The 26,780-nt window shown below is 38.4% G+C and overlaps 1 protein-coding gene across 4 annotated transcripts; it reads right to left on the bottom strand.

Moving 5' to 3' along the window:
- Positions 1–322: 322 nt before the first annotated feature.
- On the bottom strand, positions 323–25,638 carry LOC126821092 (ectonucleoside triphosphate diphosphohydrolase 1). 4 transcript variants are annotated; one of them, XM_050549406.1, is made up of 8 exons: positions 25,065–25,638; positions 17,511–17,894; positions 9,352–9,761; positions 5,588–5,774; positions 4,865–5,106; positions 3,852–4,141; positions 2,241–2,394; positions 323–1,656 (listed from the first exon to the last, which is right to left on the bottom strand). In XM_050549406.1, the coding sequence occupies exons 3-8, from the start codon at positions 9,713–9,715 to the stop codon at positions 1,418–1,420; spliced, it is 1,476 nt and encodes a 491-aa protein (XP_050405363.1). In that variant the 5' UTR covers positions 9,716–9,761; positions 17,511–17,894; positions 25,065–25,638; the 3' UTR covers positions 323–1,417. The 4 variants fall into 4 exon arrangements, with proteins under 4 accessions (XP_050405363.1, XP_050405366.1, XP_050405364.1 ...); XM_050549409.1 differs by having other exon boundaries at positions 17,847–17,894; XM_050549407.1 differs by lacking the exon at positions 17,511–17,894.
- Positions 25,639–26,780: the final 1,142 nt, after the last annotated feature.

Raw genomic sequence — 26,780 nt, 5'->3', positions numbered from 1 at the left:
TCAATCTTGATCAAAATGTCATATTTTGGGCATTTGACCGTTTAGACAATTGGGCAAAACGAACCCACCTGACCGTATATAAATGAAATGTGGTTTAACGTCCTACTGTGCTGCGCCTAAACTGGGCTAATGAAGACGGGCATACGCCATACAGTGTGCTATGAGGGAAATTTTGCCCGGGCAGCGGCGCTACGGCCTACTCTTATATCGAATTCAAACTGCCAAGGGATCTTTTACGTGCACGCCAATATGTACACAGGACTTCGGTTTTTCGTCCCATCCGAAATCTACATCATAATCAATATAGTCAACTTATTGGGGATAATGTTTTAATTTTATTGAATAAAATCGTAACGAGAGTGACAACATGAACTCATACCTGTTTAACAAAATGACAAAAACACCACAAAAAGTAATACAACCACTGTTCCATTAAGCACGAGACATAACAACAACAACCATCAATGGAAATCCGTCACTACATGTGTGAAGTTATAAATTGACATCGATTTTACAAATCAACCGACTGTTGGATAGAAGTTAGTTAATCTGAGTGCAAAAAGAATACAAGATGATTAACCGGCGGATTGATGTCAGGGACTGCAAGGGCTTGCTTTTAGGGCACAGGGTAAAGCTTTAGTTTCAGGGCACAGGGCAAGGATTTGTCAGTGACAACTCTGCGACCGGTTAAAGCCAATTGGAACAACTGCTCCCATTTGGTCCCCGCGCTAGGATAATCTACTTTTTCAATGTCAATCAAAACTGCCTTCATAAACGCAAGAAAGTTTAGGTTTCATTAAAAGAAAGTACATGTAGCCTTTTCTAGTCATTTTTAATAAATCATTTTACTAAAACAGATATTATGGTCCATCAAAAATGTTACCAATTTCTGCCCCGCTGGCCCGAATGCCGGGCCTGCCTCCAAGTTACTTGGATATATTTTTGTGAATATAATCTGAGATATTTATATATTTGTCCAATGGCTTTGCATCACTTTCTATTCATATTTCTTAAATTTTCGTGTTTTTAAATTGTCGGATTCAGGCGGAACGAAATATCAGTAAGTTCACAAATGTTCTGCAGTAGTGTCAGCAATCCGTCGCGAACACAGGCATCTATCTGTCCCCATAATATTAAGAAATGTAGGCAATCCACAGAAAAAAGTTTCTTGAATCGAGCTATAATGGACCCTCTATCACTCCATAGTCTAAACTTCACGACTGAAAAGAATAATAACTACGCGTGATCGTTGACCAGCTTGCGCGAAGTAATTTTATGACGATCGTTTTATGTAAACGTAGTCTGTAAACGTAGTCTATAAATAGCTGCAAAATCAAAAGAAGCGTTCTTTATTCACATAATCTTACTTCAGCCGCCAGATTCCCACATAATATCAATTAAACCAACTTCTGTCACGTCACGTGAAGCTTACTAACCGGCATCCACTGGAATCTTCTAGTATGCCCAACAACCACATATTCACAGTAACAAGAATCATGATGGAACTTAGGTTCAACCACGACAATTTTGCATTGGTAGACGCGGAACTATGGACTTTTTTTCCCAAATTAGGACAATGTATTTCGACCACAGGTTTAGAAGTGGCCATCGCTTGTTTCTGTAGAATCTCATGGAGCATTACGCCCAATGTCCAATCTGAAATACATCAAACATAATCTTTATTTGTGAAATTAAAACGCTTGTCTTTGATATGGGTAAGAGTAGACCATAGTGCCGTTGCCCGGGTAAAATTTTCCTCATAGCACACTGTATGACGTATCCCCGTCTTCATTAGCCCAGCCAGGAGCATAACAGTGGAGCGTTAAACCCAATTTCATTTCATTTCATTTCATTTCATTTCATTGATTAGGCTACTGCCGCGTAGATTCGTCTGTCGTCAACATAACGGTACCTTATTGACAGAAGGCAGGGGCGAAGCTGCTTACGGGCCCTCCTAGGCTGGAACCGGAAGTACACGGTTAGCGGGCCGGGGCAACTTCCTCCCCATTCCCAATTGTCGTTTTCTCCTGTTCAAGAAAACCCCTTTTTGCCCGATTGTCACTTTTCAAGGCGTTGAGAGACTTCAATTCCAGATCCTTCAATCGAGTATCCCCGAAGCATACTCATTACCAATCGATAATGCAATATAAAATATAATATAAAAATTCGAAACGGGTTAAAAAATATCCGCAGCCACAAGAGTGTTTGTTCATGCGGCTAAACAGCAGAGGCGGACGTACCTGTTTTCATTCCGTGAATTCTATCAGAGACAATTATCTTAGACGTTGTTTCATTAAAACCATAAGCTTTTGTGAGAAGAAGTGAAAGATAGACTCCCATTAAACAATATTCTGAAGCATAGCGTTTCTCCTCCTCAGATATCTCAGATATATTCTATAAATAGATAATGTATATATATCAAGGCCTTCTCAGATATATTCTGTAAACAGAAATTTATACATATTATATCAAAGCCTGTAAATAAATAATATACATATATAAAGCCTTCTCAGATATTCTATACATATAGATAATATACATATTATCAAGGCCTTCTCAGATATATTCTGTAAATAGATAACATACATTTAAAGTCAGAGTAGACCAACAAGGATTATTTGTCCCCAACACTAGGCCTACTCGCCGACAATCTCCCTGACTGATCAACGATTTCGCTTCACCGACATTTTATCGGCGATGGTGTGTGTGTGGGGGGGGGGCTGAATGGTTAGCACGTGCGCGCTGTATCATAAAGTCTGTCATTGAGTCAACTGGCGTAGTTTCGAATCCCCGGTTGTACGTGACAAGGAGTAGGGTCGCCTGTCAAACCTCGTGGGTTTTCTCTGGGTCCGCCGGTTTCCTCCCACTGCTAAAGACCCCTACGCGCAGGCGAATTATGTAAATAAAATTAAACCATATGTTGGTCCTGAAATGACCTAGTTTGTGTCGAGTGGACGTTAAACCCCATTTCTCTCTCTCTCTTATCGGCGATGGTTTGTTTGGGACGTCAGGGGACACAGCGGCCAAGAAGTAGGGCACTGGCACTAGAGCGTACGTAAAAGTAACCGTGACGGTAGGAAATGGGGGTTGGGATGAACCTAGTAGTCCAGAGTGTCGTGCTCCGAGCTCTAGCTGGTCGATCACCTCTGACTCGAGGTCGGGGTTTTGATCCCTGCATGGTGTGAGCGTATGTGGTTTGGAGATGGGGGCGCATTCTCAACCTCGTGGGGTAATCGATCGGGTTTTCCCCCACAGGAAAGACCCCTTCGCTAAGCATAATAAAATAAGACAATTTGTTTGCGATATCAACATCGGTGGAAGCGGATGTTAAAGACTAACAGAAGAAGAAGACAGGGAATCGACAATCTGGTTAAAACACAGATCCTACTTCGTTTCGTTTTATATAGTTCAAAATTTTGTTTTACTTTTCAGGAAGAGTTGTTATATAACCCGCGTTCTGGATGATGTGAGAGATTAGCCAATGATGCGGTCTGTTACGAGTTTTTGGCTTGAGGTGCACGGAACTGTGGGTAACCCACTAGAAACATCGACGCTGATTGGTTAATCAAATGTCTGATGCCATAGGGTCAAAAGCCGCTCGTATGACCTCTGACGCAACCTTCCACTACAACTGGGCAGATCTTCATGTAGTAGAGGCGCTCGAAAGTATACAAAAACGAAACGAAATAAAGATCTGTATTTTAATCTGAGTGGGAAATTGAAGAATAATAGACGTAAAACACGCTGCCATGGCAAAGAAGTCCCCCCCCCCCCCAGCATTCTACACGGGAAAATAGAAACATAACCCATGTGATTCTCTATTGACACTAAGTAAAACGTGAATAAAGTACCTTAGCACATTGTAACTCCGCCGCTTCCTGTAGCTGAGTTATATTTAACGTCTTGGAATCATCCAAGGCGTTCAGACTAATCGGTGCATATTTAAATGCTCCGAATGCATAGAACGTAATATTGGAGACGTGTGGTTGATATACATGACCAATGGCACATGGTTTAGGGCTACACTCGTCACCTTCAGCTTTCTCTATAAATGATTGTATAATATGTTGACATTGTGTTATATTACCACTGCCATGTAATATCATCGTTTTATTGTGACGTTTTACCTTTGTGTCGTCACCTGAAAAATATAGGAACAGATAAGATACTGAAATCAGAACTCACGGTATAAGTGGGGTAGACAGGAATTTGTTGCAGATTTGCTGGGGCTTAAATGATCTAGTCATTTGGATGGGACGAAAAACCGAGACCCGTGTATATGTTGCGTGCAGGTAAAAGAACCCTTGCCAGATGGAATTCGGCGAATGGTAGACATGTTGCTGATAAGGACATTAAAGAACGATGTCTAAGTGAGTAAGACGCTGGCTTGCTAGCATGGAGATCGCGCTTTGGCCCCGGTGTGGGCTGAGAAGGTACTCCGGTGTGGTTTCCCCTTGCCTGTGGTGCAGGACGGAGGGCCCGACAAAGACAGTTGCATAGTCGTTCGGATGGGACGAAAACCCTTAGCAGTTGGAATTCGATATAAGAGTTCGGGTAAAATGTCCTTCATAGCACACTGCATGGCATGGCATATCCCCCTCTTCATTAGGCAGCCGGAGCAGCAGAAAAGTAGGACGTTAAACCACATTTCGTTTCATTTCATTTGTATACACACTGCAACATAATTGGACCCAAAACAGTTAGAACCAGAATAAAAGAAGCCGGAAACCCACCCCTCTGTCCGTTTTCAAATGACCAAAATGTTTGTCTCAAAGTGACAGAAATAACTGCCTTGGTAAGACATTATGCATCATTCCATTTTATTCCATTGTTTTTGTTAATCAATGATAAAAGTGAAACTCACCTACTAATCTACAAGGATCAGATATATGGGGTTTATTATTATAATGATGTAATAACCAATTATTAACTCGATGTTTCATATAATTCTGACCAAAATTAAGATAACTGTGAACGTAAAGATCGTAACGTCGTTTCGCCACGTAAAGATGAAATTCACCGTCATACAGTGGATCATGTGGTATGAACGATATTTGTGTTGATCCACCTCCCATCTCTAAAATACCTACAGGTGAAACAGGTGGTCTGAAATACAAACAATGTCTACAGGTTATACAGGTGGTCTGAAATACAAACAATGTCTACAGGAGATCAAGTTGGTCTGAAATATAAACAATGCCTACAGAGGATCCCGGTGGTCTGAAATACAATGTCTACAGGTGAGACGTGGTCTGAAATATAACAATTATGTCTATAGGTGATACATGTGGTGTGAAATACAAACAGAATCTACAGGTGAGACGTGGTCTGAAATATAAACAATATCTACTGGGGTACAGGTGGTCTGTAATATAAACAATGCCTACAGGTGATCAAGTTGGTCTGAAATATAACCATGTCTACAGGTGGTCTGCAATATAAATAATTACTAAAATACCAACAGAAGATATAGGTGGTCTGAAATAAAAACAATGTAGGGTTATAATTATGCTGAAAAATCTATGCGTGCTGAGTTGTAGTATAGGCTTGTTCAGTAAAATTAACTCACCCAGTAAAATTAACTCACCCAGTAAAATTAAAGAAACCAAGAAGATAATTAGTTGATAACCAGGAATATACGCCTTCTTCTTCACCAGATAATATCTGTATATTGTTAGCTTTAAAATCAAACGGATTGATGGAAGAATTGGACAATATCTTTCTGATATTCTTCACAAAATGTCTGGCATCATAACCTGTCAATGTCCTGGTTCCTGTAATAGACGAATGATTATATACTGAGACACAATGAAAACCCATCAATGATTTGTCAGGAAGCGCTGACAAGCCACAATGTAGATGAAGAAGTGTGGTTTTTGGATGATTGCAGACACGGCGCAAGAAAATTAACAACAACCCACGGAGGCCACAACATCTTTACACGTAGTTTACAGTGAAACATGGACAATCGTGGTAAAATTAAAAGCCAGTAACGACGCATACTCCTCGCAGTGTTTCGTTTGATTAGACCTTATCCCAGGGATTTCTCGGGCTATTGCTTCAGGAATATGGTAACGATGATGACGCAGAATTCGTCGAACCTTCGTTGACCAATCACAGCAGCGGCAATACGGGGAGCTGACAGTGTGCGATTCTGCGGATGTAGTCGGATAAAGTACCGGTCTTTCTGGGACATAGTCCTACGTTGCCGCCCATCTCAGGATGGTTGTGTGGTGGCATCTAAACCTTCGAGCAAAGAATCTGGTCCACACGCCCTCTTAAAGGTGTGTTCTAGGTGTCCAGATGTCAATTAATTCAGTTTACATCTAAACAACAGCTATATATATAACACTATATATAACGGCATGCGAGTATCCCTTTGAATGCAAAATTTACCGGAAATTGAGTTGCAGACGTTAACATTTATCTATTTCTGATCACTAGCATATATTTTATTAAGAAAGGAAATTTGGTGAGATACACACCTGTCTTGTATCTTCATAATGTCAAGGTGTTATGACATTATATGATAAAATAGGATGCAGCTTATGGGGGGTAGCGGAGGGGGCTATAATATAGTCGAGAGGTAAGGCCACTCGAGCCTCGACAAGAAAGAGAGAGAGAGAGAGGAGAGAGAGCGAAATGGGGTTTAAAGTCCACAAACTAGGTCATTTCGGGACTAACATATGGTTCAATTTTATTTCAATAATTCGCTTGCTCGTGGGGTCTTAGCAGTGAGAGGAAACCAGAGGACCCGGAGAAAATCCACGAGGTTGGACAGGGGACCCTACTCCTTCTCACGTACGACCGGGAAATCGAAACCACGCCAGTTGACTGAATGACAGATCTTATGATGCAATGCGCACGATCTAACCATTCGGCCATCCAACACCCTTGACAAGAATCTGGTAGCCATGTCAGGGTTAACGTGGTGCCTAGTTCTTTAAGTTGAAACGCCACCGCCCGGGTGGAATTCTCCTCCATAACCTTGCATACGGTAACCATGAAATGACAGACGCATTATGTGGACGAGGCGAATAACTGTCTAACTTTCATTTCATATTCGCTAAGGACGACCGCCCGAGCATTAAATTTGTTAATATTCCAAAGGCCATTATGTTGTACGCCGAAGGATGACGTGGTTTTGTTATTCATCAAGAGTGTCAGGTAATCTTATGTTGTAATCTAAAACTTCCTTTTATGAGTAAAGAATTTGAATTTTAAACCAGAAGTTACAGCTGTACCGTACTATTCCGATTTCATGTTTTCTCAGAAATTAAATTAAACAATTTGCAACATGATAAACATGTGACAGCGGGTATTTTAAACCTGAACATGAGTCAGTATCATGTGTGTCACATATAGGAACTTGCTAAAATCTTTATTGTTCAAATAAAATACTGTAATGTTGGTTATTTAATCAGCGTTGCAAAGTCACACAAAGCAAATGATCACCTATTTGATTGAAATTTAAATTCTTTCGTCATTGGACTTAAAGGAGCTAAATATTTGGGACCTAGAAATTTACCCAAATGGGTCGCAACACATATAATAATGTAATCTGATTGTATATAAACTGATTTACATTCAATTGTTTCCGTTTTGACTCTAATTTAAAATCAGTTATGTCCAGCGAAATACGGCCTGTGTCTCAACCCTATAGCAATTTCTAGCGTCTGGTTATTCCAGTCTATTGAGCAGGCTCTCCAGTTGAATGTCTAGCCTCGTTCTTTCTGGTCACTTGTTGCAAATGACGCTAAAACGCACTATGGTACACGATTCGTGTACCAATGGTAAAATGTTTATTTTGTCTTAAATATTGGATACCAGAAGCCTTTCTTTTCCTGGTAAGATTACAACATCAATGTTGATTTGAATTGACAAATAATTCGTATTTTCAACGTGTATGACTTTGGATGATATTGAGTTAGCTACTTTAAACTCAACCCACAATACATTTAATGAAAACCGCAAGTTGATTCAAATAGATGTTTTAGAAAAACAGCTTATTTATATTTCTATGGTTAGATCTAATTTATAAGGCCACCTTCAAATTTGGTCAAAGGTCACGAGATGTATACAGGGCTAGCGCTAACCCTACCCCTAACGCTGGACCTAGCCCTAACCCTTACCCAAACCCTAACCCACAATCTTGTCAACAATTACGTGCACTAACCATATTTACATCTCGGCGACCTTGACGAATTCTAGAGGCGTTCTTAAGAAATAGATCTAGCTATATTATTATCAAAGACAATATCGAGCATTTACAAAAACTGGTTTTATTTCACATCAGTTTGTATTTTGCCAGATACCAGAAACTGTGCACCACTGCCAATACTCGTGTTTCAGAAAAGAAGGAACAGACATTAGGACTGGGACAATTTGGTGGACTGATTGCCATTCCAATATATCGATACATGCAAGACAGATCATCGTACCTCTTACATACGACTTTTTGACATAATAGTACCAGGACTTTTATTTTTAGACTTCTCTTCAGTGTCCTTTAAATAGCCCGGTGACTTTTATGTCGACTATTGTTACCGGCCAGATTGTCTCATTTCAAAGTTCGTCGGGATTTTCCTGCTTGGTTTCCCTTGTCAGTGGTGCAGGGCGGAGGGCCTGACAAGGTCAGCTGTGTAGTCGTTCGGATGGGACGAAAAACCGAGGTCCCATGTACACATGTGCGTGCACGTAAAAGATCCCTTGGCAGATGGAATTCGGTATAAGAATAGGCCGTAGCGCCGCTGTCCGGGCAAAATTTCCCTCATAGCACACTGTATGACGTATACAATCCTCAATAGCCCAGTCGGAGCAGACCAGTAGGGCGTTAAACCCCATTTCATTTCATTTCATGTCTCATTTCAGAGATAATTGCCTTACGTAGGACTGTTCTCACTAATCCATATACAATTTTGAGTGTTATATATGTTTATCAGGGTTAATCATAAACTCTAAACCATACAAATCTTTTTGTTTTTCTAGAAGCTGAGGGAGGGGGGGGGGGGGGGTGGATGGCCGAATGGTTAGCACGCATCATAAAGTCTGCCATTATTGGGTCAACTGGCGTGATTTTGATTCCCCGGTTGTATACGTGACAAGGAGTAGGGTCGCCTGTCCAACCTCATTGATTTTATCCGGGTCCTCCGCCCCCCCCCCCCCACTGCTAAAGAGCCCTACGCGCAAGTGAATTATTGAAATAAAATTGAACCATGTGTTAGTCCCGAAATGACATAGTTTGTGTCGAGTGGATGTTAAACCCCACCCCTCTCTCTCTCTCTCTCTCTCTCTCTCTCTCTCTCTCTGAGCTGATGGGCTCTGACTTTCGCCTCAGCATTTGCTACTAACCTGCAGTCGACATGACGTACAAAGGTATCTGTGTAAAATCTACTATATCCTCTGTATTATTGATATACTCTACAGCTATATCTATCGCCTCCATTAATTCTCGCTTTAATTCGTCTTCATCATGGGCAAGATCCTCTAAACTAACTTTAATCCTTTTATTGTGGGCCAGATGAATTTCTGGAACGTCAGTGGGATTCGCTTCATCATTGAACCATCGATATATCCTGACCTTGGTGCTGCTGCTTCCCACATCAAGAATGACACCATATTGGTTTTTGTTGATCACAGAATAATGTTTTTGGAATGCTGGTTGGATAAAAACACCAATAAATAGTATCAACGGTAAGATAAACTGGCCATCCATCTTGAAGTTCCTTCAAATGTCTTCTATCACATTTCACAATCTGGGTCTGAAATTCGACAAAAATAAATTTTAGTCATTTAGTTTCGTATTTAACGTGAAAATGGCGAGTAACAACCGGGTTTATTTCCGTATCTTCCAGAAAGAATCCAAATCCCAAAGTTTATTTTAATTTCTGGGTCCGACATTCGAAGAATTCAAATATTACTAAGACTTGTATGAGTCAATTACGGAACTATTTCTATAACTATCAGAAACAATTCAAATCCTACTCGTATATTTAAACTTCTGGGTCCGAAAATTCGAAAAATTCAACTATCATTAATATTAGTCACGTCGTTTCGTATCAAAAGTAAAAATGCTGAATAACAAGCGGAACTATTTCTATGCTTAACAGAAACATACCAATCCTGCGCGTCTGTTTTAACTTGTGCGTCTGTCAGACGGAACTATTTCTATGGCTAAACGAAACATATGTATACTTTAACTTCTGGGTCTCATAATTCAAAAATAAAATATTATCAACATAAGTCACTCAGTTTCTTATTAAAAGTTAGATTAACAAACGGAACTATTTATATAGTACCAGAAACACACCAAATCCTACACGTATATTTAAACCTCTGGGTCTGAAAATCCGAAAAAATAATATTATCACTTTTAGTCACGTAGTTTCCTATAAAAGTGGTAACTATGTCTATGGCAACCAGAAACACTCCAAACCCTACACGTATATTTTAACTTCTAGATCGGATAATCCGAAACATTCAAATATTATCAGTATTAGCCATTTTAGTTTCGTATATGAAAAGTGAAAATGCCGAATAACAATCGAATCTATTTCTATGGCTAAAAGAAACATACCAAATCATACGGGTCTATTGTAACTTCTGCATCTGACAAATGGAACTATTTCTATGGCAACCAGAAACACACCAAACCCGACACGTAATCCAAAAAATTCAAAAATATTATTAGTCACTTGGTTTTATATTAAAAGGAAAAACAACAAACGGAATTATTTTTATTGCCACCAGAAACACACCAAATCCTACACGTATATTTAAACCTCTGGGTCTGACAAACGAAACTATTCCTATGGCTAACAGAAACATCCAATCCCTACAAATATATTTTAACTTCTGATTCAGATAATCAGAAAAAATATTATCAGTATTAGTCACTTGATTTGTTGAAAAAATAAACGGAGAAAAACGGAATTTAAATTTGTTATTCAAAACAAACCGTCTTTTTCTATAGCTAACAGAAACACAACATATCCGACTTTTCAAATTCCCAACAAATTCCACGTTATATAAATTCAAAATTTTCGTATGAAGTAGTTTTGTAAACTGGTAAATCTGTTCTCCATTCAGTTATCTGTGTTACCCAATAATGACCAAACAATAGAATACGAACCAGACGAGATCGTTTCGCGCCATAATAAACAACACCTCGTTGTTTTCATAGAACTCAGACACTAACTAGTTCCAGGGGCGCCTGTTCTTGGTTCTCGTTATATAGAAATTATCTGATATTATTAAGTTGATATTTATGTGGTTACATGAAGAACTCTGATTACTAGATTTCATAATAATAGACCACTATTTGATCTGTGCAACATGTGTTTGTCCATGGGTGGTTTACAACCATTATGCCCTTTATGACTAAAACCACTCAATAACTATAGTGTATAGAGTTTTATGTATTGTGATATTGACATTATAAAGCGGGCCACCATTATCATAGTTAAGATCCCCACTCTCATTTGATCCCTCCTTAACCCCCTTCTCCTAACCCCCAAGCTCTTCCTCTTAAATAATCTGAATTATCATAAAACTGTTTATATTGATTATCCCATGGACCTTATAATAGTATTATAAGATCCATGATTATACTTTGCAACCTTGATTCCGTAAACTCTGACCAGTTTGGGTCTAATAGTTACATGTAGTGAGGAAGTATATCGGACATGGTATGCCTAGTCTTTCCGGAACACCCGATACCGCGTATCAATGGCGTCATCCGGGTTCACTATTTTGTCTCCGGGGCAAAGAAAATTCCGCCTTCTTTCCTCCGAATTCCAATTGTCAAAGGTTATTTTACGTGTACGCCAGTGTGTACACATGTCTGCAGGATTACTTGTTTGCCCCATCCGAACGACAAGACACTTTTCTTTGCCCGGCCCTCTGCAGTGATAAAACCCAAATTAAGACAATACAAAATTGAAAGGATGTACTTCAAACTGCTCGATTCTAATTTAAATTGTAGCCATTTAAAGTTTACATTCGTTTCTATTGATTTCATACCGCCATCTTTATATGACAATTCTTTGTGACTGGTTAGCCACGGTGGCTCAGTGTAGGACGTTGGCTCGCTAAACTTGATCTCCCGTTTTCGATTACTGCATTGACTGGAAAAGTTCGTGCAAGAGAGACAACGTATAGTCACTCACCCGAGTGGGACGAAACACCGAGGTCCCGTGTACACATTGGCGTGCACGTAAAACATCCCTTGCCAGTTGGAAGTCGAAATAAGATTAGGTAGTAGTGCCGTTATCCGGGCAAAATTTCCCTCATAGCACACTGTATGGCGTATGCCCTTCTTCATTAGCCCAGTCGGGAGCGATTCTTTTTTTTTATACTATGCGTAATTACACAATGAAAGTAAAATAGTACCATAGAGATATGTGACCAATCTGGCATGCTTCGCCTTTTCATGAATAACTGCAAGTAATATTTTCAAGCGATTCGCTGCATTTTTATTCTCGTGCCCTTGAGAACCACACGACTCCTCGCTCATTCTTATAAATGAATATGAACAACCATGATACGATTTGGTTTTATGCTCTAATCAAATTAAGATTTCATTGAATGATTCTTCAGAAGAAGATGTAGTTTTCTGTTTTACCCTTCAGATATCGTTCGACTCTCTAAACTCTTTTTTATCTGAAAGTATCTATGGATTTTTATGGTATCTGTAATAATGATCAGCAGAAATTGAATTATAGATTGCGTAACAAACCACTAAACAAATTAACAAGTTGATTATTACATAGCGTTACTAGGTTACGTCAGCACTTATCCATTCATCTTTTCTTAAAGGAGCCAAATCGCTATTTTTTAAAAACTTAAATGGACACAACTGTGTCGCAAGCATACAGTAATATACTGTAATATGAATGTATATAAACTGATTTACATTCAATCTTTTCTGTTTTTACTGTAATATCTAATCAGTTATGTTTGGCGAAATACGCGAAGAGTCCAAATATTTAATTCAATGGCAGCCTTTGGCGTCTGGTTATTGCAGTCTACACCGGTAGTATTCTCCTGTCGGATATGTTTAGCCGCGTTCATCGAGTCGCTTCATTACAAATGGCGTTCGAAAGCATCCTGGCATCTGATTCATGTGCCAATTTTAAAATTTTCATTTTGTCTTAAATATCGGATATCAGAAGCCCATCTTTTCACGGTAAGATAACAACAGCATTGTTGATTTATATTGACCAATAAGTCGTGTTTGCAATGTCCAATGGACTGTGGATGATATTGAGTTAGCGACTTAGCCACTTTAAATGTAATATGGTGGCAACGTTAAAATTTGTAGATCTTGTATTAAACGTTCCTATCATGTTAGTTTTGTGGGTTGAGGGGGGGGGGGAATCAGGCAATTTCTGTGGGCGGGGATTGGTATCAGGCAAGGGATATTTAAAGATACATTATGGGAGATTAGATAAAGAGTTGGTAGTTCTCACTATAATAGTTAAAAACTAGATAATGTAAAGGCAATTTGCTGAAAATTTCAGTCAGATTGATCCACTATGAATCGAGAATTAAGCGATTGAAATTTCGGCCTATCCTCGATTATCAATACTAAAGTCAGTACGATAAACAGCATAGTCCTGATCATCCATGTCATGATTAAATTATGAATAGAAGTCGAGCAGCAAATGGGATTATAATCCAGTAAACATCGCAAGCTAGCGATGCCATCGAGAGTTGATTATGGTCTGGATAAGTTAATTAATGTCTACTTAATAATTTAGATTACATTTCAGGCCTAAAGAAAGACATGTAATTGGCAGATTTAGCTCTTGCATAATGCATGTTTAATTATTTACGTGAATAAATCTAATATATAAGTCCCTATTACCTATACTACATTGCACAGAATAATAAGTCAAAAAGTAAATTCGATTAAAGGGGGTATGGCTCGATCTATAAGCGTGTAGTGCGGTCCTCCTGCTCTTACTATTAAAGATACATTATGGGAGATTTTATTAGAGAGTTGGCCATTCTTGCTATAACAGTTCAAAAATAGATGATGAAAGAAGAATGTATTGAAAATTTCAGTCAAATTACTTTATTCTGAACAAAGTTATCACAATTGTAATTTTTGACTAGAAATAGGAGTCAACTCTCTCTTCACCGTCTCCGAGAATGGCCGATCGTTTGATTGACAGGCGTTAACTCCACCTACATAATCTCGATTATCAAGTAACGTTTTCAATGGCTGTGGTACCGTTAGCCTATCCGGTTTGAGACGGGGTTGCAATTCAATTCGTATCACATTTATTTTTACTACAAATTAAAAATAAGACTTTTAATATATAGATAAGACGCGAAAGTTTGAAAGGAATGGGCCAAATCAATGAGGCATAATTATAGCCGACTTCTTGTTAGCCTGCGTGTACTCTTGTACTGTAACTGGTAGGCCTACGTAACTCCCGAAGCAGACAAATAGGAAACAGTGATCCAATGCAATGGGGCTGCAATTCAACCTGGGGTGAAGTTAGCTGCGACGTTTATCAATTTCCATATTTTTTCTGTAAACGCAAGTGACAAAAGAGCGTATAATACCGACATCCAAACTCTCATTTTAACCACAACTAAACATAATATCAAGGCCGTATATATCGAACTTTCAATCAAATTGACTGACATGCAGCCTCGCCCAACAGCGGCCTCGCTTCGTGCACTCTATCATTTAGCCTCGATCTAAAATTTCCGGGAGTACGACGTCAACGTAACGGAAAACCTCCCCTTACGACGCCATTTAAAAATTTAATCAATCAATGAAATCCTGTTTAAATCCAAGCCGAATCCAAGCCATCCGTGAATCTACAGAGTTGATTTTGTACTTGTTATGTAAATAAAGATCTAATTCATAATTTCTATGACATCTGAAGCCTAAATAAAGACTTGCAATAATCAGATTTAGCCCTAGCATAATGTATGTTTAAATTAAGCGTTAGTAATTGACGTCATCAATACCGCTAGAAAGAATCCAAGAAAAGGGTAGAACATCTTTAAGAAAAAGCGACTTCAAACATAAACTTTCATATAACGGGGCGTTTTGTTTTTAAGAAATATTTCAAACAGAGTAGGTTTATTATTGTTGTGATGCGCAGTTCTATATACGAGATTCACAGATGTTAAATTCTTTATTTTTAAAAGAAGGCCAGTGTGAATGTTTGTATTTATTTAGTGAGAGTTCTACTAGCGATAACTGGCTCAAAATAAGTTCAACTGGTGTACTAAAAAATGTCAGATAATAACTGATTGTACTCGATAAATCAAAATGTACTCTTAAACTTTAAACTTTGTTTTATACAAACACGTATTCAAACAGAGAGAGAGAGAGAGAGAGAGAGGGGGGGGGGCGTAAAGTCCACGCGACATAAACTAGGTCATTTCTACTGCGGTCTGCTCTGGTTGAAATGAACAGCTTACTGGACTGGGGACTGGGACATAAATGACGTATATAAGCAACCTAGCCCCCAAACTTTTAATACATATACTTTTCTATATATGCTCAAACAAAGATTGTGGGATGTTAATGTCCCGGTTTGAATATATTATGTTAAAATTTTATATAATTGTGTTATAACTAACCCAAAATAGTCAGTTTTATCATAAAACTAACAAAATATTATGATAACCGGTAATTCTTAAAATTGCCGCATGTACAAACGTGTCAGGCACTGAGCCAATTTGGAATCAATGCACATAGGATAGTGATAGACACCGGTAGACAATGAGAGGAATGGGAGGACATATAAAAATTGTACCATCTGAGATATCACTTCTGTAGAAGCAGACGTTAAAGCACCAGGTAGTAGAAGTGGAAGTTGGACATCAGTTCTTCTTCATTGCTCCACTTACAAGATTCTCAGGCAAGACATTTTTGCGCTACCTCTCCGTTCCAACCGGGCTAATGAAGACGCACATGCGCTACGGAGTGTGATATGAAAGAAATGTCACCTGAACAGCCAAGTTTCCGCCTATAAAGACGCACATAATGTAGGGTGACCCATGTACTCACAGAAATACAGTCCACCGCTGATAGTTCGAGACTACCACTGAAGCGTGCACATTCGCCGTGCCGAGACCAACTTTCTGACAGTATGATACTATAAATAGCCATGGCACGTGCAATTCTCTACAAATCTATCAACTATTACAGCCGTAAAAAATTTATTGTTGACGATTTTGAATAGCAGTAAAATTAAGCTTCTTGGTTATTACAGCAGATTTAGAAATTACGTTCGTTTCATTTTTTAAATCGCTTTATCATTAACTGTACCGTTAAGAGCGGCATCTTTTGGTTTAGTTCAAATAATATCTTTGAATCACTCGGGTTAGACAGGAACATGATACTAGCAGTAGTTTCATTTTACTTTTACAAGGTTCTTAAAACGATTGTTGAACTACCTAACGTGCTTATTTCTAAATTCAATTTCTTGTTCTAGCTTTCTGTTATGTTTCGTAAAAAAGTAGTCTTGATTATCCCGACCTGTCAATCAGACGTAGAATGGTCGATAGACTGGTTAAGCGAGACTAATTTCAAAACAAGGGTACGTAACCTATCTTTTACTCAAAAGTGTCTGGATGTTATGGACGACTCTTGGAACCAGTTTTCAGTCTATTATTTATACGTGATTAATGGTCATAGCTTATTAAGTACAACATGATCGTTCATTTAGTGACTACAATTGTGTGAAACTGATTTGAGGCATGGCATATATATAAATATTGTGGCGTAATTGTCGATATATATGGAGATATTTATTTATGGTGGGTCACCCTATGGAGTGTGTGATATGAGAGAAATGTCACCCGGACTGCGAAGTTTCCGCCTATTCTTCCTCGAATTACGAGTAAGCAGATGATTCTTGGGTTTTTAATCCATCTTAACGACTAGACAATTTTGCTTGTCAGTCCACCAGTTCTGCACCTAATAAAGTGATACCAAGATATTGTTCTCTTTCTACTATGCCGTTATTGTTCAATTTCAGTTTATTTATGTCCAATTTTCGTTAAATGTACTTTTTGACTTCAAAGTATTGTGTGTGGGCTTTTTTAAAACATCAACAACCACCTTCAGGTGTTAACCGAGTACGTTTTCTAAAGTTAACCCATCACTTCCCTCGACTACACTATCTCCTTCTTCACATTAATCAAAATATGTTCTGTTTGTAAAAAAACTGTGAGGTCGCGGTTTCGATCCCGCTGTTGGACGAGAAAGTTCATCGTGGTTTCGCCTTGTCAGTGGTGCATGGTGGAGGGCCTGACAAGAACATCTGTTTAGTCGTTAGGAGGGGAGGGAAAATCGAGGTCCCATGGACAGATTGGTTTATGCATAAAAGATCTCTTGGCAGTTGGAATTCGATATAAATTTCCCTCCTAGGGATCGAACACGGGACATCTTGGTTAGTGATCAGACGTCTTACTCACCGAGCCACAACGGCTCCCATTCCTAAACACAGAAGTAAAAGTTAATCTACACAACTTACCTGACCACGTATAAAATCCACTAATGACGGACTCTTATCTGAATAAACTCTTCTGTTTCTTCCTAATTACCTCTCTAAGCTATCACTTGATACCAGTCATAATATACACAGTAGGTATATAAACAAACAACTAGGAATTATACCTACTATATCAACACTATACCGTGTTCAAAAAATCTCCACGTGGCCAAATCGCACACTTAATTTAAGTAAATAAAAGTTTACGTTATCCAACAATAAGATCAAGACCAATTTTCTAGTAGCCCACTGTGTGTGTAGGATGTTGTATTCCAGTATTTATTGTTCTATCGTGAGTAGCTTTGTTTTTATACCAACCTTAACCACATGGTATACAACTCGACTCCACACTGCCCATGATCGCATCTGGAAGAATAATCAACGATAGAAGGCTTCTGTCGCTTATCAAGACAATTACATTAATAGGGAGATAAATGTGATGTTTACACTTCATAAAAAACATAAAGTAAACATGGGTCGCCCATGGCGATATGAAAGCTCTGGTGCTGCTGTATCTCTTTTCCGACAATAACAAAGAGAGAGAGAGAGAGAGAGAGAGAGAGACGTGGTTCGATCCCTGCTGTGTTGGCCGAGACTGTTACTCGGATTTTTCGGCGTCATTTCCAGTTGTCAGTGATGCAGGACGAGGGGCCTGGTAAGGAATAGTGTCTAGTCGATCGGATGGGTCAACAAATCGAGGTCCCGTGTACACATTGGCGTGTGTACGCATAAAAGCACAATATAAGAGTAGGCCGTTGTGTTGCTGTGCGGGCTTATGATCGTCTTTATGAAGTAGGACGTTGAACCCCATTTCAGTTAATTGGGCTAAAACCGGGGAATATCGAGAATTACCAAAGGTCAAGGTTTTGTTTTAGTACAAACCGTTATATAACAGATTATGATTGACAGAATTTTATTAGTTTTATTTCGATCATCTCTTTATCTACATACAAACCTTTATCAACTACCAGCATTAATCTCTCAGTATGTTAAATATAGAAATGAAATGAAATGGGGTTTAACGTCCTACTGTTAGTTATATATAGACAATTTCCCATGAACTGTTGGGTCACCCTAACACGTGGCTAACAAACCACAAATATTCATGTCGATAAGCAAACATATTTCAAACATACCATCTTATGCAATTATTATATCATGTGAGATCGGGGTTGGATGGCCGAATGGTTAGCACGTGCGCGCTGTATCATAAAGTCTGTCATTGAGTCAACTGGCGTGGTTTCGAATCCCCGGTTGTACGTGACAAGGACTAGGGTCGCCTGTCCAACCTCACGGGTTTTCTCCGGGAAACCTCCGTTTTCTCCCACTGCTAAAGACCCCTACGCGCAAGCGAATTATTGAAATAAAATTAAACCATGTGTTAGTCCCGAAATGACCTGGTTTGTGTCGAGTGGACGTTAAACCCCATTTCCCCCCCCTCTCTCTCTCTCTCTCTCTCTCCTATATTATGTGAGACTATATCGCCATCCCTTATCATACACTGAAAAACAGGGAAATAATGCTCACAACAATTTAACGCGATCAAGAAATAATTTGTTAAATTCATCCAATCGCAATACACATTAATCTTAGTACACACTTATTTCCGCCTCCTTAAATTCGCAGTAATTTTGTGACGCATTATTTTGTCATTTTACAGTATTTGATATCAACAACATTTAGTGTCCAAACGGAGAATCCATTTTCGGGAACTAATGCAGAAACATACCAACTAACATGACAGTGCTTAAAAAGAGAATCGAAGTACACTGTAACATCAGATCGTAAGATAGCTACAAGATCAGACCGTAAGATAGCAACAAGATCAGATCGTAAGATAGCAACAAGATCAGATTGTAACATAGCAACAAGATCAGATCGTAAGATATCAACAAGATCAGATCGTAAGATAGCAACAAGATCAGATCATAAGATAGCAACAAGATCAGACCGTAAGATAGCAACAAGATCAGATCGTAAGATAGCAACAAGATCAGATTGTAACATAGCAACAAGATCAGATCGTAAGATAGCAACAAGATCAGACCGTAACATAGCAATAAGATCAGATCGTAAGATAGCAACAAGATCAGATCGTAAGATAGCAACAAGATCAGACCGTAAGATAGCAACAAGATCAGATCGTAAGATAGCAACAAGATCAGATTGTAACATAGCAACAAGATCAGATCGTAAGATAGCAACAAGATCAGACCGTAAGATAGCAACAAGATCAGATCGTAAGATAGCAACAAGATCAGATTGTAACATAGCAACAAGATCAGACCGAAAGATAGCAACAAGATCAGATCGTAACATAGCAACATAACAAGCAGCAAGAAAAGAATGGTAACAAGGTACGACCGTTAAAAACATGTCCAACACAAAATAACACAGTTTAAGAAAATATGGAATCGCATCAGCGCATGACTATATATTTGGTTCATGCATATGATACACGGTCCAAAGAAAACAAGTGTATCGGCAGATAGGTAGATCAAATTGATATTTTATTTTTAACATGCGCATTAAATCAAACCGAAGGCGTGAATTTGGTTGTGGGTTAGTTTACCATTAGTTCTATTTCTGCTTTATATGTTGATATAACTGATAGATTAAACATTCTAATTCAATTAAACTTTAACCTCAACAAATGGAAAACGTGATAGATAACATAAAAAATACTGTCGATTATTAAAGGTGGCCTGGTAAGTATAGTGCTGACCAAGTAACCAGGAGGTCCGGTTAGATCTAACCCTAACCCTAACCCTGGACCTAGCCCTAATGCTTGCCCTAATCCCAGCCTTATTTACATCTCAGCGACCTTGACGAAGATTGAGCTGGCCTTAACAAATCGATTTAGCCAGGAGGTCCCAGTTTACGCCCTCAGAATTTCCTGGTTCGACCCCGGAATTTCCAACACGGTTTCCTGCTGTCGATAGTGTCGGTCGGATGTGACGAAATCCAAAGTTCAGCCGTTTGGAGTGTATGTAGCGGAATCCATGACGGTTGGAATTAGAGAAATTGTATAGACACCAATGCTCTTCATGGCACACTGTATTACTAGCAGCTCATTTCATTTTCATTATTAAACGCCAACATTTAAGACACAATCAAAAATAATCTACCAAGAAAAATGTTGGTCCAAAAATTATGGTGCGTTGGAATCATGTCACATTGATCTATATTTCGTTTCATTTTTTTTTTATAATATATACTTTCCATGGCTTACCCTATCACACTGCTACACTACATGAAGCCTATGTAGGAAAGACAAGTAATACGGAAATTTGAACTATAAAAACGAAGCGAAATAGGATCTGTGTTTTAATCAGAGTTTGGCGTCCACGGGTCAACTTTTGATTCTACTTGAAAATTTGAAGTTACCTGATTCGAGCTTGATCAGAAATTACAATTCTGTTTTAATTTCAAAAACATTAGCAATAACAAAATAGAGTAATGGAAAATTATAAACAATCTGAACCAACAATTAGTATTATATAAAGATTCTATATAGCCTACAAAATTCATATAGGTTAATACATAATTCTCAACAAAACAAAGCAACGCCTTGTATTGAAAATAAAGACAATCTGGTTAGTTCTTGTGGTCTGGACTCCCGCGGGCGGTTGGATGGCTGAATGCGCGCTGTATCATAAAGTCTGTCATTGAGTCAACTGGCGTGGTTTCGATTCCCCGGCTGTACGTGGCAAGGAGTAGGGTCGCCTGTCCAACCTCACGGGTTTTCTCCGGGAAACCTTCGTTTTCTCCCACTGCTAAACCCCATTTCTCTCTCTCTTTCTCTCTCTCTCTCTCTCTCTCTGGACTCCCGCTTCAAAGAAAATACGTTGTACAAAACACGTGTTTATGGCAGTTGGCATCAATTTATAAAACATTTCCTCAATTACCCGATTACAAAATCCGAGTTAAAAAAATACCATGGCATCAAAGTTTTAATTTATTGCGTTATTCTATATGGATCGCCCAAACACGTGTCCACAACCTTACAAACTTAAATGCAAAGATACTGAAACATGTGGTGTTTTATGTAATTATAATTTTATATACACCCATGTGAAATAAAATGAAATGGGGTTGAACGTCTTACTTTTTTGCACTAACCGTGCTGATGAAATGATGAAACGTCCTACTGTTCTGCACCGACTGGGCTAATGAAGACCGGCACACGTTCTTTTACGTTTTTCGAACTACTAGACACTGTTCTTGCCAGACCTTCTCTGACAATGGGAAACCAGGCCGGAAAATCCCAATGAACTTTTTTCCGCGGCCAAGACTGGGGGCAAACCCTGGTTATCGAGCAAATGTCTTACTCTCTGAGCCAACGTGGCCCTCCTTTTTTATTGTTCTTGCCAGGCCTTCTCTGACAAAGGGAAACCGGGCCGGAAAATCCCAATGAACTTTTTTCCGCGGCCAACACTGGGAGCGAACCGTGATTAGCGAGCAAATGTCTTACTCTCTGAGCCAACGTGGCCGTCCCGTTTTAAGAAAGACTGACGTACGCCATTATGAATTGTCTTGTGAGGAAAGTTTGACTCTGATAGCTGCCTTACTATCTATTTTATATAGAGTTTCAACTGACAAGGTATCTTTAACGTGCTGCCAAGGGACCTCGAATTTTCGTCCCATCCCAGCGATTAGACGCTTTTCTTCCCCCGTCTATATAACACTGACAACTTGATACCAGACTGATGAACCCCGAGGAACTTTTTGTGTTCTTAGTTGTCTATCATTCAAATACAGTAATGTAATTTTTGCGTGTTGACATAAATATGGAATTAATGCGTGTTGACATAAATGTGTACAAAATTAATGTGACCTGGAGGGTATCGTCATAAATACGTACTGAAATTTACGCAATTGATAAAAGTTTTCATTTAACACACTCGTTTCCTGCTTGCATTAATTTCTTTATTTACGGAAACGTAATTTGTCGACCATCACGCCACTTTAAGACGAGAATTGCAGCAGGTATTTCAACGATTCACCTCCACTGCTCTCTAACAGAATCCACCTTTTCTTATATATTTAACATTTTATCAAACATTCCACACATGTATGCATTCTGGTGAATACGGAATTGTATGGTCATTCAGTCTACAGCGCTATAGTGCGGATCTTAAATCTGTTATCTTAGATTTGGGTTCGATCCCACGCTTGTGTAAAACAAGTAAGTTAGCTTGCCTTACCTTGTGGGTTATCTAGGCTAAATTACATTATTATCTAAAAAAAACATATGGTCATCTAGTTGTGAACTCTCTAATATAGGCGGGGTTAATTAATTTTTGGAACCTTTAAAGTTCGAGGTGGGCTGATGGTGAATTTATAATGATGTGAATATATAGTGCACATCAATTTTACGAGAACATGTTATTGTTAAATGTTACATGTACTATATATAAATGTTACATGTAAAGTATATATAAGTAAATATTCAGTCTTTATTTACCATTACACATCTACTCTACTCTACAAACATATAAAATTACATCCACACTGACTTGCATTTTATTTTTTAACTGATGCAATGTTTAAATTGAAACACCTCATATGCTCTGTCTAGATGCATGTGGTGTTTGACATTTAAATGTTTAAACCCACTTATTTTATGTAAATTTGATAGATGTGGGGTCATTCCATTTAAGCACGTTTCCACCTAAAATAATAGATTCAACGTAGGTTAGCCGGTCCAAACCGATTGAAATGTGGTCGAATGTTATTGTCGCTCCTGTCGGTCCTTTTGTCCGTCATCCAAAATTTCTTGTGAACACTCTGCAAACTACATTTATGTCAACTGTTTCAAGAGTTATGGCTCTTGTTGATTTTGCAGAATCTTGTGAATGCTCTGGCGACAATCGTATAGTCACCATTGTCCAGAGTAGTGAAATGAAAAAGTCTCTTAGATTCCAACAATTTCTATAATTACTTACTTCCAGAGTTATTACAATTGTTCTCCTTGCACAATCTATGCTCCACCTACAAATGTTATCCACCAATCTGCTTGAAACTGATCTGTCAACCTATCTTTACAGTTTTAATTTGCAGACACCAACGCATGCGTTGCACTTGCATTAAGATTGACGCACCGACCACTGCACAGTTTAGTTTTCTATTTCAACAACTGTAACCGACATTCCCAATCTGATTAAAATACAGATCTATATATTTCGTTTCGTTTTTTTATACTTTCGATGGCCTCTACCTAGTGTAGTAAAGACAAGTAAAACGAAATTTTGAACTATAAAAAACGAAACGAAATAGGATCTGCGTTTTAATCAGATTGCCGACATTCCTAACTGCTATTTTACTTTTAATTAAAACCAAACTAAAACCAATTACTGACCATGTGCTATGTATTCACCTTCTACAATTGAAACTAAATGTTTTTTAACCATTTGTTTTGTATTTAGAACAGATAACAGATAACAGAGTAATAGAAAGAATGTTCCCAACACTTATCTCTTATTTAATAACAAAGTTTCGTAACTTATACAGGCCGGGTTTTCATTTAAGGAATGAATGGTCCGGTTAATTGTAATACACACAGTGGCATTTAACAATTGGAAACATTACAGAACTAACACAGTTATATGGGACAGCATTATATATAGACCTTCCAGTTTATCGAAACGTTGTGCTTGTGTATAATAAACCAGCGATTGTTATCCCATATAACTGTGTTAGTTCTGTAACATACATAGTTTTAATTATGAGCTAACACTTGTTTTAACAATATTTTATTTGGTATCATGCAGTGTCCAGGAGTATACAGTGAATATGATGGGATCCAAGGAATTATTTAGACAAAAAAGAGAGATATTATCAGTGAATTACGTTATACACCATTCACTGGAAATTTAAAACAAAACAGACAAGAGCAAATTTAAAATCCAGTGAATACTGGTAAATGTAATGTAATAAAATCCAGTGAATACTGGTAAATGTAATAAAATCAGATAATAGACCTCGGATCGGAACAAAAATAGTGTAGTAAAAAAGTGAATTTTTGTTACAGTGAACTCTAACTACATCTGTAAGAAATATTTGTTCAATTGGTCCAACCTATCAATAGAAAGGACTTTTTGGTGAGAATGATTTTAACTAATCACTGTAACAAAAATTACAGAGAGAGAGAGAGAGAGAGAGAGAGAGAGAGGGAGAGATGGGGTTTAACGTCCACTCGACACAGACCAGGTCATTTCGGGACTAACACATGGTTCAATTTTATTTCAATAATTCGCTTGCGCGTAGGGGGTCTTTAGCAGTGGGTGGAAACCGGAGGGCCCAGAGAAAACCCACGAGGTTGAACAGGCGACCATATTGTCACGTACAACCGGGGAATCAAACCACGCCAGTTGACTCAATTACAGACCTTATGATACAGCGCGTACGTGCTAACCATTCGGCCATCCACCCCCTCCCCCCTCCACCACCACCAAAAATAAATTATACTTCAGGCAACTACAATTAAATCCAGTACGAAATAAAGAAAAGGAAATATATTGTTAAGCATCATACCTAGACTGTAAACAGCGACATTTGTATTCTGTGTCCAGATGCACGTTGTTTGTCCGAAACAAAATTTAACACAAACGTCCAAACAGTCCGAACTGGTACAAAATTAAGAGCAGTCCATTCATTTCGCAAAAGTCTCAGTTCAATTCTCCAGATAAAGGTCGCTTGCGAAAAACAGAATCCATGGACAAGAAACCAAAAGAGGAACTAACCTTCCAGATCTGAACGGACAGAAAACCTAAACTATGGTTGTTAATCACGTGATCTTCAAACGTCAGTACTGCGTTTCCAAAAAGACGTCATGCACAAGATATCCAGAGGAAAACAATGATTAATGTAACACCTAGTTTTAATTTAAAACAGTCATTGGTATTCCTTGAACTAAAGATAACAGCTTCATATCAGACACAGATTCCTGCACAAGTTACCCGGAGTGTAAAAAAAAGGCTAAATCTAACAGAGCTAGTTTCAATTTAAAGCAGTCATTGGTATTCATACGAGCATAGATCAGAAAAATATTCCTGCTCAAAGAAAAAGCCCCAACAAAACTATCAAAATCACAATCAGTCCTTCCTACTCGCAGTACTACAAATCACAATGATAGTAAAACCACAGAATAAAATTTATCATTAGTCTTCATTCAATTTGTCGATATCTATTAACTATAGTGTTGATGACCTCGTATATAAATCACAAGTCATCAATAAATGACTGGCCAGTAACATTATTATTAACGATAATATAAATCATTTGTACTATTAGTTCCAACTCAACAATGGCCGTTTATTAACTTAGAGTTTGTACTGTTTGCATAGGCGTACGGGGAAATTTTTTACTGGGGGGGGGGGGGGGGCGGTGGTGGTTGGTGCCCCAAAAATGTAGTTAGGTTCCTAGTATGTTACATAATAATCATAATATCTCTTTTGCGATGAATAAGTTCTTAATTTCTAAATCATCAATAAAAGAGAACTTATTTACTTGTAATATACACAACTAAAAACAGTTGTTTATGTAACTGTAATTTGTGGCTTACTGTACTCCAAACAATAGAGGGTTCGAGTCTTAAGATTTCTATATTTAATTGCCTAACTATAGACACTCTGAATTTAAATTCGCTTTTAAATTGGACGCATTCAAGAACACAATATTTTTTTATACAACTTTTACAAAGTACAATTGTGTGCCCAAATTTTTCCAGCATTTGGTGCCCAAAATGGGGGGGGGGGGCGGCCCCCCAGCCCCCACAGCTCGTACGCCTATGACTGTTTGTTCAGTTAGCAACTTACCGAACTACTTCCAAGCTTTGTAATAAATGAAACTGATTTTATAATCAAATCAACTGGCGTCTCCGGGGACACCCTGTCATTCTGTATCAGTGTCATCATGGCTATCACTACATCCAGTTTTTATATGTTATTTTTATTGAATTAAAATGTTCGATCACCTGCCGAGCGTACAGTTTTAACGATTGTATCTTACAATTTATTAATACATTATGTCCTATCTAATAATTCATCATGCCAAATTGCAGATTTCATTGGAAAATGATGTAATTAATAATAATTCGGTGAACGGGTTAGAAATTAAATGGCGTTTCACTTCTTACTTTTCTGCAATCGACTAATGAAAACGGGTATGCGTCATGGGGGGAATTTTACCCTAACAGCGACTCTAATACTCCTATTTTGATTTCCAAACTGTCAGGGGTCTTTATCGTGC

Source organism: Patella vulgata, chromosome 5, assembly GCF_932274485.2.
Source record: "Patella vulgata chromosome 5, xgPatVulg1.2, whole genome shotgun sequence".
Classification (NCBI taxonomy): domain Eukaryota; kingdom Metazoa; phylum Mollusca; class Gastropoda; family Patellidae; genus Patella; species Patella vulgata.
Note: the sequence above shows the minus strand (reverse complement) of the source record. Positions and strands in the feature narration are given on the sequence as shown.